The 16,274-nt window shown below is 38.5% G+C and overlaps 1 protein-coding gene across 9 annotated transcripts in view; it reads left to right on the top strand.

The window, feature by feature from the left end:
• LOC126203356 (serine/arginine repetitive matrix protein 1) overlaps positions 1 to 16,274 on the top strand; it is a 166,913-nt gene that overhangs the window by 119,864 nt on the left and 30,775 nt on the right. For all 9 annotated transcript variants that reach the window (XM_049937646.1, XM_049937650.1, XM_049937648.1 and 6 more), the window contains one exon: positions 2,165 to 2,246. In XM_049937646.1, coding sequence (XP_049793603.1) covers positions 2,165 to 2,246 — 82 coding nt within the window. The remainder of the gene's footprint in view (positions 1 to 2,164; positions 2,247 to 16,274) is intronic.

Consider the following 16,274-nt stretch of genomic DNA (forward strand, 5'->3'; position numbering starts at 1 on the left):
CTGACAGAATCTGAGTTCAATTTGTGTACTTAAACTGTAAAGTTGCATAGCTAAATCATTATCTAACAAAATTCCTTATTCTGTGAAACAAACAAAAGTTGTTAGGCATGTATTTGTATTCAAAACCTACACATTTAATGCATCAGAGGTGGCAAACTATGTATGCAGTAAACTTGTTTGCACTTACTTGAATCTATGAAAAGTTAAATGTATGTGTTAAATGATTTATATGCTACAATTGCCAAAGTATATACAGTTCAGTATTGTTATCTTTAATTGACCTTTTAGGTAGCATACAAAGAAATTTTCTTTTACCATGTAGTTGACTTGCATCAGCTTAGTAAATAGGCTCAACTCGTATTTGCTATAAGGGCCTAAACATTAAAACTGGACATTTGAATATAGTGTCCTTTAAATAGTTTTGCACATAGAGCAAATAAATGCACTGGCTATCTGAATATATTGCAACTGCATTTAGAGCTGATATTTCCTTGCATCAGTGATTTTCCTTACATCAATGATTTAAAGAGAGACACATTTTACTGAACAACACGGTTATGAATATTTAACTCTGTTCTAAACTAAAATTTGGGAATTATTAAGCTTCTTTAATAGTGTATACTGGTTTTCTCATTGTGAAGCAGCATTAATAGCCAATTAAGTAATTGAATCACTTCATTGTCCACAGTACATGATATATACATACTGGAAAATACTACGAAGAAAATGACAGGGTAGTGTTTAGCTATAAAGAACACAAAAGTATATTCTTTTCTGTATACTTAATAGTTGCACAAGAGAATATAACTAATATGATACTTAGATGTGACCGTGGGGCAAAGTCCACAAAGTTTTATGCTCATTTAGTTGCTGTTCACTAATAGCCATCCATTTTGTACAGATCGTGTACTAATTGCACATTCATTAAATGTATTCACAGTTGTGATATGGACAACCATCAGTTGTATAATGGAATGATGACAATGAAAATTCGTGCTGGACTGTGACATAAACCCAGATTACCGACTTACCACGAGTGGTTGCTTTACCATTTGGCTATCTGAGCATGACTCATGGCCAGACCCAAACTTCCAAATGTCGTCAACCATGTGTGTATAACTTGTACTCATACGTCCATTACATACATTCCAGTACAGAGGAGACATTTTACTTCGGCATCCCTTGTCTGTAAAAAATATAAATACAATGTTGCAGTGCCTGTGATATTCTGAATTACAGTGCAAAGTTCCGCAGTGCCTGTGATATTCTGAATTACAGTGCAAAGTTCCGCAGTGCCTGTGTGTGACCAAAGGAACAATGCATTGTAATTCGGAACAACCCAGGCACTGCAATATCGTAACTGTACATTTGTCTTGTCAGGCTATGATCTCTTGAGCAATTCTGTTCTGATATATTGTGAACATGAGCCTGGGTTGTACAGATCACACAACTCTGTCCATTCAGTCTCTACGAACTACTTTTTACCAACAATTTTAAATGCTAAGCACTATTCAGTATCTCTCTGCATATGTACGACTTACTGCTACATACTGACTGACTTAACGGCAGAAACCATTACTGTAGAGCATGATCAATACTGGTACTGAGTGCGTACTGCTCTGCTAACAGTTTATGACTTTCTATCTACCGACTGACTAATACACTCTCTTTTGGCTAGTGCAGTAATTTTCAATTTGCTTCCATATCACCTATAGAAACCATCCAAACATGCATGACTATTAACTCTACTGAGGCTGGGTTGTTTAGAGTATTCATTTATCTTACACATTTTTACATATTTCTACAGTTAGAAAATGATGTGAAATGAAGCTTACAAAAAAACTACGTGATTCTAATAGTATTTTTAAATAGGTGTAGTAAAAACATTTTAAAGAATTTATACAGATAAAGATAGTATGGTAAGTTGTTTGTGACCATGTGTGTTCTACAAATGAAATAAGTTTTTCCCCCCAAGTGTAGTTACAATACAGTAATATAATTAGGTATTTTTGAATTGGAGGGTTGTTATGTTCCTATTATTGTCAGTTTTGTGTAAGTCTAAATTTGTTAAGGAATTGTAGTAAACTGTATGTGGGAAGCGCATGCACTCACACTGTAAACTTACTGTATTAGTACATTTATGTTGTTACATTGTAACTGGCAGGAGCCCGAGGAGAAGTCCTCCTAGGAATAGTCGCAGTGGTAGCAGACGATCACCATCTCCGCATCGCTCTAGATCACCGCTGGTAAGTCAATGAAGTAATTCTAACTGGCAGTAGAGCTTGATAAAGACACTACAGTAAATGGATGTATTAGCAGAATTTTGGTCTGAGAGTCGTCGTATGTGACGATTTTGTTACTGATTATGTAGCATGTAAGATATTGTCGTTTTTGTGGTCTTCAGTCCAAAAACTGGTTTGATGCAGCTCTTGATGCTGCTCCATCCTGTGTGAGCCTCTTTGTCTCCGAATAACTAGTGCAACCTACATCCTTCTGAATCTGCTTACTGTGTTCATCTCTTGGTCTCCCTCCACGATTTTTACCTCCTACACTTCCCTCCAGTACAAAGTTGGTTATCCCTTGATGTGTCAGAATGTGTCCTATCAAGTGATCCCTTCTGTTGGTCAAATTGTGCCACAGGTTTCTTGTCTCCTCAATTTTATTCAGTACCTCCTCATTAGTTATGTGATCTACCAGTCTAATCTTCGACATTCTTCCGTGGCACCACATTCCGAAAGGTTCTATTCTCTTTTTGTGTAAGCTGTATATCGTACATGTTTCATTTCAGTACACAGCAACACCCCACACAGATATCTTCAGAAAAGACTTCCTAACACACAAATCTATATTCGATGTTAACAAATTTCTCTTCTTCAAAAATGCTTTTCTTGCCATTGCCAGTCAACGTTTTACGTAGGACAACAACAGTGAAATGTTATTCTATCCCAGATTCTCCATTGTTCAATTACTCTTATGGTGCATTGAACATAAAAGGAAGCAAAGCCTCCAGCACATGTAAGCTCTCGGGTATAGATATGCTGTGAACATTGTTTATGAATTTATTGTGATGTGAAATACGCGAACAAATCATCAGTAAACAGAATAGAAATGTAATGAGTACGCAGAAAAAACACATTCACACCTCTTTTTTTTTTTTTTTTAATCCAATTTGCTAGTACCCAAGTAACGCTATCTGCTCAGTACTAGTATAATTCTGAGACCTCCAACGATATCTTCAGATTAATTTTAGTAATCTCTGTGACACTCAAGTCCAGTTTAGTTTCAGTATAGCATGTCCTCTCTCTTACCAGGGCTGTACTTGCCCAATGCTTTGTCGTGGCAGCTGTATAAACTGTGTGAAGTTCACCCTTGGCAAAAGGAAGTAATTTGCTCATCATGGCATCTTAATACAATAGCAAGTGAACACAGTGTTCTGCCTTTCATGTTAAGTAGCATACTGAAGTTGAGTATGTTGTGTGTCACCTCTCTGTAAAGGTAAAGTTACTGTGTGTGTCTCTTCGGGCTTTCTCCCGAGATGACTATTCTGAAAGACAAATTCATCATACATTCCACTAAATACAAGTCCAGCTGAGGGAACAAGGCAAAGAAAAGGAAGTAACCACTATCACAGCTTTCTTACCACACTTTGCCGTTTCCTCAGGTAAAGGAAGAGTCCTCGACAGACAAGATATTATTGGGTGTGTCATTCATCCCCCCAGCATGTAGTTAAAGGCCAGTGTGACAAACACCATCATCAAACCTGTCTGGGCCAACCAGATAAATTTGTAATTGCAGAGAGTTGCTTTAGTAAAAAACACTACATGATGTATTATATCTTCAGTTTTGGCCTTCTTGAGACAGTGTGATAAAGGTGGCAGATAGCCTAGTACGGTCTCAGGATTCTAATTAAGTACAGCCTGTGATTGCTGCCTTTAGATATATCGAGAAACAAGAATTTCCAACAACAACAGTTAAACCTTAACATAGTGGTTTAGTCTTGCAACAATCTGTTTGCCTCCATGCCATAGTACCACTTGGCATCAGCACTTGTTTACCTGTTATCTCTGCTGAGGGCCACAGCTTGGCTATTGGTTTGGAGTATTGGACACACAACTGTCATCCATATGCAAGGAGTTTGACCATGCATGTCCAGCTTTCAGAGACTGCGTACAGGCAGTAGGATTGGGACACTAGTAGCTGTTACTTACTAGCAGTAAGAAGTAGCCACCACCCCTAACAGTATCAAATGGTTGCCTGAAGAAAATGTACACTAAATGGCAGCAGAAAAGCAGTGACATTTTTCCTAAAGAGGAATATTGGGCTCCTTTATGGATACAATTGGCATAGGACATTGAAAAAGTTCAAAGATGGGTAGCTCATTTTGTATTGTGGTGGAATAGAGAAGAGAATGTCTTGAGTACGATACACGAGTTTAAGTGGCTCTGTAATGGTGTGGGGCATGTGCAGTTGGAGTGATATGGGACCCCTGATATGTCTAGATACGATTCTGAAAGGTAACTTGTGTAAGCATCATGTCTGATGGCCTGTATCCATTCATGTCCATTGTGCATTCCGATGGACTTCGCCAATTCCAGCAGGACAATGCGACACCCCACACATTCAGAATTGCTACAGAGTGGCTTCAGAACACACTTCTGCATTTAAATTCTTCCGCAGGCCATCAAACGTCCCAGACATGAACAGTATTGAGCATATCTGGGATGTCTTGCAATGTGCTGTTCAGAAGAGATATCCACCCCTTCGTACTCTCGCAGATTTATGGGCAGCCCTGCAGGACTCACGGTGTCAATTCCCTCCAGCACTACTTGAGACATTGGTCAAGTCCATGCTACATCATGTTGTGGCACACCTGTGAGCTTGTTGGGGCCCTACACAGTATTAGGCGGATGTACCAGTTTCTTTGGTTATTCAATGTATATTTATACAAGATATTGTATGGTGCAAAAAGTGACGGTTGACCTTGAACAATAAAACGTGAGAGTTCCTTTCATAAGAATACTAAAAAGAACACATTAAATTTTGGTTACATGATAAATAACACAAATTTAAAGGTGTGGATGCAACTAAATATCAAGGGATTACAATTACAAGCAGCTAAAATTGAAACTATCACATAGATAATGTTGTGTGGAAGATGAGCGAAAGACTGTGTTTTATTGGCAGAGCTCACTTGGAAGATGCTACAAATGTACTAGAGAGATTCCCTACACTTCCCTTGTCCATTCTCTTCTGGAATATTGCTGCATAGTATGGGGTGTGATGTAGTGTGTCAGCAATTCAGTCACATCATTTTGTAATTTTACCAAGAGACTTTTCCTTTTGATAAAAGTATGGCAAGGCCACAGTAAATAACGTTACATGATTGATAGGAAGTACTGTGAGCAGTAGTGAAACAAAGTGGAAATGAGTTTATGGTCTTGTCTAGTTGGCTGATGGTGATAACCTTAATTAGTTTCACTAAAACATAAACTTAAGTTGCTGGGTGAGCATAGACACTGGAAACAGGTGGATGAATATCCTGTATATTATGGAGAGGAGGCTGATAAGTCTATAACCATCAGTTTGTTTAGCAGAAAAATTGTGTTGATGGTGGTTTGCGGACTTACATTATTCTTCAAATGTTTGGTAAATATGGTATTTTAAATTCCTTGGCTACTACTTTTCCTCTGGCATTAATAATTCCTATTGAAATGCCATCTTCTTTGCTCTTTCCTTTCTTCTTAAAATTAATGTGACAGAACAATTTGAGCTTCTAATTCATCTAGTCATTAATTTTTTCATTTCTGTTTCAAAAAATGTATTGAGTTTTATCTGTCCAGTATACAAATTAATTTGAATATGTTTTGCCTACTGAGGAGAGGAAGTAGGCTGTCGTGTTGTGCTCTGACACAGGTAGCTTTGTACTGGTGACATCCCCACAAACTATGAACAGTACTGTCTCTTGAGTTAGTAGGGCTGTGCTTTACGAGGTTTGTCCAGAAAATATGTATAAAAGTTGAATAATAACTTTATTTTACAATTATTCAGGTATTACAATATGGTCTCCTTCAAAGTACTCGCCCTGAGACGCGATACACTTCTGCCAACGCCATTTCTACTGTTGATAACATTGCTGAAAGTCTTCAATTGTTATGTTGTTCAGTTGCCGTGTTGTTTCCGCCTTGATGGCGTCCACATCTCCCAAGTGCCGCCCCCAAAGCACCATTTTGCATTTCGGGAACATGAAGTAGTCACACGGGGCTAAATTGGGTGAATAAGGTGGGTGGTCTGTCACGGTGATTGAGCTTCGGGCCAAAAACTCGCATACAACGAGCGACATGTGAGCAGGCGCATTGTCGTGATGAAGGATCCACCTGCCCCCTTTTGCCAACTCCGGTTGAACTCGGGCCACACAAGCTCTGAGACGTGTCAGAACTTCAGCGTAAAAATTTCCGTTCACTTTCTGGCCGGGAGGGACAAATTGCTTGTGAACAATGACCCTAGAATCAAAGAAAACAATCAACATTGTCTTCACATTGGACCTTGATTTTCGCGACTTTTTTGTTCTCGGTTCTCCTGCTAGTTTCCATTCTTTGCTTTGAGATTTGAGCTCCACATCGAATTCGTAAAACCGGGACTCGTCTCCAATGATGACTCGGTTGAGAAAGTCCCCTCGTTCCTCTGCTTCCAACCAATCCTCAGAGCACTCAACCCTCATTGCTTTCTGTTCTGGTGTCTTTTCGCACATAATTTCTTCATTTCAAGTTTTTGTGTCAGGATTTCGTGAACGATTGTTTTGGGGATTGACAGCTCGTCAGCAATCATTCTGACTGTCAAATCTACGGTCTTTAAGAACACAAGCCCGAATTCGTTCAACATTTGCATCGGAACTCGATGTCGACGGGCGTCCTGGGTGAGGGTCATCGTTCACTTCTTCTCGGCCATCCTGGAACCTGTTTCAAACACTCAAAAATCTCACGGCCATTCTTGCCTAGCTTTGCAAGAAACTTGATGTTGACGCGCTGTTCCTCAATCAGAGAGAGCTCCATGCCGACGGCAGGTGAAAAAGGGTAACTGTCAACAAGCTGCCACACACTCCCACCTTCAGGCAGAATGCTCTGACTCGAACTGAACATTGATGGGATTGATTACAGCAGTAGTCCCACCTGGCGGTGACTGCAACCTGTAACATAAAGACATTATTCAACTTTTATACATATTTTCTGGACAAACCTCGTATTTGAGGGTGTCCGTAGAAATTGTATGTGCTTATTTTGTGAATTTAAAGTATGTGAAGACGGCGGGAGAAAGTGGTGTTAGGAACTCTAGCAACTTGCCCATCAAAGTGGGGGAAAGAAGAAAAAAAGCCTTGTGTTTAGTTCTCACAGACAGATCCCTCTATAGAGAAAGTGGAGTTAAACGTGTCTTCAGACCTGTAATTTGTAAAATGAGTGTGAGTAATTGTATAAAAGATGGTAACCTGATTTGTAATTGTTTCATGTGTAATGCTAATTTCATAGAGCACCTTGTCAGAGAAGACATTGCCAGAGAAAATGTGATTAACAAATCAGTGTGGAACACAACAGCAATTCCATTAAAAAGTTCATTTAAAAGCAAGAAACTAGAATTGTGTGATTTTGAAGTGAACAAGACCAGCCAATGTTGAAATAAATCTACTGGAAAGCAGCTAGGTGATGAAAAGCATAGGATGGATTGGTCGGGTCTCCCAGGTTGTTGTAGTCTCAATAAGGAAAAGAAATTCATCGTTGGCATAATATTACAGAAATAAAAATTAAAAACAGTATGGGAATGTGATATAAAGTGTTTTTTCTGGGCGACATTCTCTTAAAAACTAAGTCATCCAAAGGATACTGATGTTTGAAGCATGAATTGCAGTTACACACTGTGGAAACAGCTTTATGAACTATAGGAAGGAGTCTGAGATGTCCATAAGGAACTGGAACACCTGCTGTGCACACAATTGGATGTTTCTTTTGGAAAGAACACAATGAAAACAAACTCTGCTTCTTCAGCTTGTACATGGTGCAATGTGTCTACCTTTCTGAAAACTGTTGTCATTCAGTGAAAACTGTAAATGCAAATTTAAATGTTCATTGACATTGTGTATAAGCCAGACTTCCAGAGAAAAAGATAAGAGACCAGAGGTTTGGAACTGGAAAATTAAGTTACGAAAACACTTTGTGGTCCACAACATATCTCCATTGAAGCTCAGTCCGCTTCATCATGTTTGCTGGAGATCCTTCAAAGCAACTCAGCCAAGTAGTATTTGGTTTGTCATATGACCAGTTACACAGTGCACCTGCCAAGAAGAGAGAGAAACTGCCCCAAGTGTTTGTCCATTCTCTGTGTGGATTCATCTAACATTTCATTGTTCACCTAAAGAGATTAAAGAGTATAGCGCTATTACAGGAGAGGCATTTCTTGCACGTCCATCGAAAGGTGTCTTCAGTGTTATTATGCAGATAGAAAATGTCACTGCAATAAAACTCTGTCTCTACAGTTTATGGGCAACCTAGTTTGTGAATGTGTAAACAATTTGTATCACATTACTGGACAAATTTCTAATGTAGGAAGCTGTGAACATAATGTAATGGACATCTTGCCTATGATTATTCTTAATTACATCAAATTCCAGTTTTTCATGGATATTACATAAATTCAGATGGAGCTGAAGCCTCAAAAATACAGGAATTTGCACAGAAACTATCTAAAGTAACTGACAATTGATACTGAAATATCTTAATGAAATGCACAGATTTGTTCACTAAACTGTGTAAACTTTTATTTTTGTGTTGTTTTGCAAAAGTGCTACCTTGGATCACAAGTGGAGCAATTGACATCTATCCACAATTGTAAACTATGGGAGTCGGCACATTCTCCCTTCAACTTGCTGTGTGTTTTGCTTTGCCTATTGATTTGATGTAAAGTGACACACCCATCAGCAGTGTTTCCTTAATGGAGTTTTTGATGTGACTGTTTTGCCTATGACGTGGACATAGTATCAGGGGAAATAATTTGCCCTCCGGGTCTCCCTCCCCTGCTACCAACTCTGCTATAATATATGTATGGTTGGAAAGGATGTCAGTTAATTCCAAGACCAATAATAAAAGACACACCTATCTTTCTCTTACTCATTCTTAATGGCAAGTATTTGCTTCTCAGCTAACTCCCCGGTAAATTAAAAATTTCTTGTCTTGCAAGTTGAGTTGGACAGTTGCGCTTCAATTATTGCATAAAGTTTCCTCCCTTTCGACATTGATGAAGCAATGTGCATAGAGTTTTCATTGAGAATATGTTGCAGAATTCACTTTAATATAATTTGGCACAGTCAAAAGCAGAATTTTTTGAATGGATGTTTTGCTGTGACTGATGTGCCTATAACAACAGCATGGACATAGTACCAGTAGAAGTAATTTATTCTTCTGGGTCTCCCTTCCCTGCCACAAAAACGCTTGAAGCAGATGTATGGATGGGAAAGATTCCATTCAAATCAAAACAAAATACATATATGTTTGTCCTATATCTGTTTAATTAAAACTTCTTCAGTATGTTGTAATACCAACTGTTTAATTTTAAACCTCAACATTAGCAGCAATATATCCATTACAGTGTACATCTCCTTGTGTATAGATTGTCAGTGTTTACCTGTGTACTTCATTTTGTACATGAAGACTCTTAACGGAAGCTCTTCTGCCCTGTAGAACTCCACAGCTCACTAATACTATAAAATTTCTTATTCACCATTGACAGCATGCTCTAAGTCCTGAAATTCATAGTTGTTTGAGGGATGTGTAGTGATCAGAGGTCTTGTGTGTATTACGGGAAATAATATCTCTTTTTCTCTTTCTCCCCCCTCCCCCCCCCCCTCCTGCGCGCGCGTGCACACACACACACACACACACACACACACACACACCATTTTTTGGGAGACATGACAACCTTTATTCCACAGATGATATTGTGAAATGTAAATTCACTTGGCATTGATGGTACGTTTCATGAATTTTATATTCTTATTTTCAAATGCACCTACTAAATGCTGTTTTCTCGTGTCTGGTGAGAGTTAAACATTACAGTGAATATTTGAATTTGTTGAATAAAATGAATGAATGTGATTTCAATTTAAGCAGTTTCTTAAATGAAACTATTTTTGTTACCGAAAAGTTCCTTCCAACTGATATAAAATGATAACCCGTAGTAAAAGTGTGTGTGTGTGTGTGTGTGTGTGTGTGTGTGTGTGTGTGTGTGTGTGTGCGCGCGCGTATGTGTGTTTCAATCAACTTAGATTATAATTATTAGGAAACTTAAACAATGATTTTTTAATTTGTTACTTTGTTGATAACTGAACTCTCTATCTTGGCTCCAAAAAATATTGTTATATGCAATTAAGTATATACAGTCATTGGTTGTTTCATGATTTTTAGCACTCTGCAGCAAATCAGCATTGTGATCTGAAGACATTCAGCACTAACCGAAACCGGTAGTGTAAGAACCAAAAAGTTTTGCGATCATTGATGTAATTAAAAGAAATTTATTCTATAACATTAGGTCACCTCTCAGTCTTATGTTAGCTCTTGAAATGCATCACAATTTTGCTCATGCTCCTAGTTTCCATCTACCCAGCTACATATTCAGTCAACCTCCATGCTAATTTGAATACAGTCATAATTATGTTGTATACTCCAAATTTGTTCCCCAGTTTTTGTTATCCTGGCACTGCTAGTCAATTTTAGTATGCACCTCTACATTGATCATGGAAAAGTCCTCCGCTTGGATTAGTTATTGTATTCAAAGTTCAGTATATTACTTCCACATTTCAGAACTATACACAAACAATGGCGGTTGAGTTTAGGCTTGTTCTGCGCACCTACGTCAAGCATACTCCGACAGCCAATGAGCATTCCGTAGTGTTCTGAGCTCTCTGCTCAAAATGCCATAGCTAATGCGAACGTTAGACGTGATCATAGTGAGTTGTTAAATGAATTTCTGTTTCATTTGTTGTGAGTTGCCATTGCTGATGGTGGTAAGTGATAAATCCTGCATAAGCAAACAAGAGACATAATTTGTAGGATATACACTTCATTCAGGCGGAAAGCATGCTCATACAGCAACAATTGCCAAAAATGCCATTCCCATCAAAGCCTTAACATGGGCGAACCACCATTGTTCGTGGATCGGACCGTAGTAATGCTCACTAATTGTGAACAGGCACATCAGTAATTCAGTTTTGAAAATAGTTTTGTTTGCCAGTTGTACTTGAGGCCATTTTGTACCCCTCAGGTTTATTTTTTTTTACCTGTCGTAATTACATTAGTTCTTTTGTTGACTTTGTCTTAATTTGTAAAAGTTTACTCTGATGTTTTGCTTATGTACACTGGTATGCAAAAATTGTGGACGTATGTAACTTGTGCAGATGTGTAACAGTCAGGTAACATAGCTCAAAGAAACATTGACCATACATATAAAGAACTGCTACAATACAGTACAGAAGTTGACTGAAAGAAATCTGTAATGAGATGAAGAAAAATAATACTGTTATTCAAAGACAGTAACTACACTGAAGTCACTGCAGTTCATGATATTCCTGTGGACATTATAAATGGCCGAAGATTGTTCAGAATGTGTTGTATGATCACAATGGATGGCAATGCATGCTCCCTTGTGGCCACAAGGTTGGTAAGGAGTTTTTGTGGTATGGTATTCTGTTCCTACACCAGCACGGTTGACAATTTCTGTGTGGTTGTTAGTGTGTGTAGACGTTCTGCAGTGCATATTCCCAGTGCGCCTCATACATTATCAGTGGGGTTTAAATCAGAGGGATGAAGAGGCCAGTCCATTCATCAAATATGTGCAGTTCAATGCAATTGCACATTGTTGTCCATAAAAATGGTCAGGGCTGAATTCACCCCCTGAAAAGGGGCACTTGGGGTACAAGTACAGCGTCATAACAACATTGACTGGTATGTGTACCGTGTTCAGAGAATCTGAGATCAGTACATCCAGGCAACAATGTTACCCCACACCATGATACCGAAACAACCAAAATGATTGTGTTTAACTGTGTTCCTGCATGCATTACATACCCACATATGGCAAGAGGTGGGAACATGTAATGCACCCAGGAACATTAACATCATCCTTTTGATGGTCCAGGTGTTCAGATGCATAAAGTTGCAGGGTGTGCTGTTCGCCAAATCTTTCAACATGGTAAACTTTACAGCCAACAGTACTGTGACACTGTACTTCTTACCCAGAAACATCTTTTCATGGGTGCATTCGCCCCTGACTTGATTTTCATGCATGACAATTTGTGACCAATCGAGTTGCACAGGTGGAAGAACTCTTAAAATGAGAGACTACACAGCAAAAGAGCTGGCCTGCTCGTTCCGTCGACTTGAATGGGTTTGAGCTCATGTGGGAGCCATATTGCAGCACATTTCCATACATCCAGTGACTATCCAACAGTTGTCAACAGAGGCAGTGGAAGAGTGGAACCTCCTACCACACGACTTTCTTGCCAACCTTAGGGCCAGCATGGGAGCACGTTGCAGATCATGCATTGCTGTCCATGGTGACCACACAGCCTATTTATTCACCACTAGTTGAGGCATTGTATTTTCAGCTACACTGTATTTTAACTGCCCATCACTTCCAGTCAGCTTCTCGGAATATTGGTACCAGCTGTTCTTTGCAGCAGCACTCTTCTTGCCATATGCCCCTTGCAGCACTTTGTTGTGCTACTTTTCTACCCATAAACGATTAAGTATTTTTATGTTCATGGCTGTTGTATGGAATACGATGCATGACAAGTCTTATTCGTATTGTTTTTATCCACATTTATTCTTCATTAAGCTGTTTATTAAATTATGTAAGTACTATTATTATTTTGTTTTTATTATTTTTAATATCAGTGTGTGGAGTAGTACACATTTCGGAATGGTCTTATTAATTGGAGCCCAGTAGAACGAAGACATTCCTAAAATTTTCAAGAACTATAAGAAGAAGAAGAAGAGAATGAAGAGAACGAAAGACAAGTTCAAAATCAATTGACTCGAAATTTTGAGGAAGGCAATTCAGATTTGAGTGGAAAGAAATAGCAAATTTATGACCACAAGCCTGAAACTGAAGTAGAGGGTAATGATGGAGATGAGAGAAATGAAACATGAGCTGAAGTTTCTATGTGGTCCACAAGAATACTAAGAAATTCTCTATCTCCAGTTGATGTATTTTCGAAAAATTTTTATGTAAATGTGATCGATGAAATTCTAAGACGCATGAATTAAAAAAATTGGCCCAATGCATACATGCCGCTGATATTACAGGTATCTAACCAAAGAAGAACTATGAGCCACTGTCACTATCCTTATTCAAATTGGCTTGATAAAGGGACTACTGGTAAATGTGGGAGGGTTATGGGCAAAGGATGAGATGAGAATGACACTTCTGAGAGTGATGGTTCTCAAAGGTTTCTACTAATTATGAGGACCCTTCAGTTTGATGATAGCACAACCTAGCAGGAAAGCTTGATAAACTTGCTTTTGTAAGATATGTTTTTGACAGTTGTGTTCCAAATATAAGAAAATCTTACAGCATAAGAGAACTTCATACAGTGGATGAAATATTACATCTGTTTTGCAGGCATGGTACATTGATTCAGTCTATGCCATCGAAAACTTACAAATATGGTATCAAAATGTGTGCTGAGGCAAGTGCAAAGACTTACTTTTATTTTTTTATTTTTTTGGTGAAAATTTTGGAGTTATTTGTTGGTCAACAGCCATTAGGTCCATACTCTGTTTCAAACTTGCAGAAGAAGTTCTAGAGTGTCATGTGGAGGTCATAACCAGTATAAAACGAAATTTACCTTCTGATAATGGGGTGCCTCTGGGCCCCTGTAATATTGAAAAGTATCACTTATTAGGAACTAAGAGGAAAACAAAGGTGTCATTCCTCCAGAATTTTTTTCTGATAATGTGAGAGACATAGGTTCTTAAATTTTTGTTCATCAAGACCAAACTGTTGCGTAGTATGTAACAAAAATAAATAAAGAAATACACAAGAGTGGAGACATAGACGCAGAAGGTGGAAGACCAAATAATACTCCGGATTGTAATAGGTGAGGTGTCCACACTGGACAAATTACGTGCTATGTATACTGTAGCCAGAACAATAAGAATGTGGCTCTTATCTACCCCCCACCCGCCCCGACCCTCATAATTACAGCTGGATGGAATAGCCAAGTGATTTATGTGTAATACTGAAAGGGAATGAGAGACTGGTTTTTTTGCAACTGTTGTCCCTTGAACTAAGGAAGAAGTTACCTGCCTCTCAATAGAACTACAAGCATTTTTACTGCTATATAATGTCCACAACCCTTACCTTCAGCTTCATTGAGTTTTCAAGAGGAAAAGACGCGCAGGGCATATGCCATCTGTGGGAGGTCAACAAAGTGTTCCGCAGCAGTGATGTGTAGTACTTGTGGTCACTCTTAAAAAATGTTTGCAGTAGATATCAGTAACAATAATTTATAATTGCAAATTATTAGATTCAGTTGTAATACAAAGAACAGTAAGTGTTTCTTGTTCTAAAACTATTTTTGTTTGTTTTTTATATTATAAAAAATATTAATACAGCTACATATTCAAAAACACATTCTGTTCTGAACATATAATGGTTGAAATATGGTATTTAATACATTCCATCTAAAATAATAGCAATAATTAATGCAAAACAATGTGATGTGCTTTTTGTAACTCACAACCACTTACGCAACAGGAACTGGCACAACCCATGGAAGGTTAAGAATCATGTCTTGCCTAATGTCCAAGGGACCATCATGAAACATGATAACTTACGTGTAATTATTATTTTTGAACAAAATTGTCATTTCTGTTCCTCTCATTTCTTATTTGTTTCGCGTATCTCCTGTGATATACTGTAGCAGATGATTCCATTTGTAGTCAAAGTTTCATTGAGCTATGTTAGTTGACAGTGACACATAATGCAGTAGTTACTTCCATCCTGAAGTTTAGCACACCAGTGTATTGTATACCCGGGCTGCTGAAACATGTCACTTCAAGGTCACTCCCCAATTGCCGTAGAGTTGGTAGTATAACTAACAAACAAGTGAGGAACGGGAGGTACCGCGTCTTCTGAACCAATAACAGCACCGAACAAAAGCCGGTTCCGGCGTCGACATTACCACATTGCCGGCTTCCGTGTAAACCTTGTACGTTAGTGCGCGAACGCCTGCTGTTGTGTTGTGTTGTTGCCTTGATTACAGTTTCTGTTTGTTAAACAATGTCACCAAAACGATGTCGTTCACCAAGCGACAATCCGTTGCACCGTGGAATGCCATTAAATAGTCAGGCTTTGGAATTGCTAAGGAGGACGCGTGAGTTTTACGAGCAAGAAAAAGAATTTGTTTCTGTTCATGGGCATGCGATGATTCCTGCCGATAAAGTTTTAGAGCGTACCTCGAAAACTCTAGGACTCAGTGAGAGAACAGTTATAAGGAAAGGGGTGCTACTTCAAGACGTAAAAGACAGTGAAGTAAACAGTGTGGAAGAAAGCCCCTGTGGAAGAAACTGTTTTAAGTACTCCAGGCAAGAAAAAAAAGCAGCCTCGTCCTGTTACAGATATTGATTCTTTCCAATCCAATGCAATTCTTCGACACATGTACGGATACTATAAAAGGAAAGAATACCCCACAATAGCGAAGTTTCTAGTTTCTTTTAAAGGAAGTGAACTTTTCTCAGGGGGGAAAACGTCAGTTAAGATGATATTGAAAAGTATTGGCTTCCGTTTTAAAATGTTAGATGGACAAAAACTGTTACTAGAAAAAGCTCATGTCGTTGCAGCTCATACCATTTTCTTACACAAAATTGTAGGAAAGGACATACACTCAGTCATTTGGTTAGACAAAACCTGGGTCAGCACTGGAGTATCAGTTGAGAAATGCTGGACAGATGATACTCCGAATAGCAGCAGTCATCAGCCAACAGGAAGAGGTTCAATATTAATTGTGGCCCATGCAGGATCTTCAAACAGCTTTGTGCCTGAAGGACTTCTAGTTTTTCAATCGAAAATAAAACGGTGACTATCATGAGGATATGGACCACCCACGGTTTCTACAGTGGTTTAAAAATTTGTTTCTACAATTTAATGTTCCAAAATTTTTTGTGATGGACAATGCACCGTACCATTCCATGATTTTAGATAAAGCTCCGACCACTAGTAACCGTAAATAAACT

This window comes from Schistocerca nitens, chromosome 9 (assembly GCF_023898315.1).
Source record: "Schistocerca nitens isolate TAMUIC-IGC-003100 chromosome 9, iqSchNite1.1, whole genome shotgun sequence".
In the NCBI taxonomy this organism is placed as follows: domain Eukaryota; kingdom Metazoa; phylum Arthropoda; class Insecta; order Orthoptera; family Acrididae; genus Schistocerca; species Schistocerca nitens.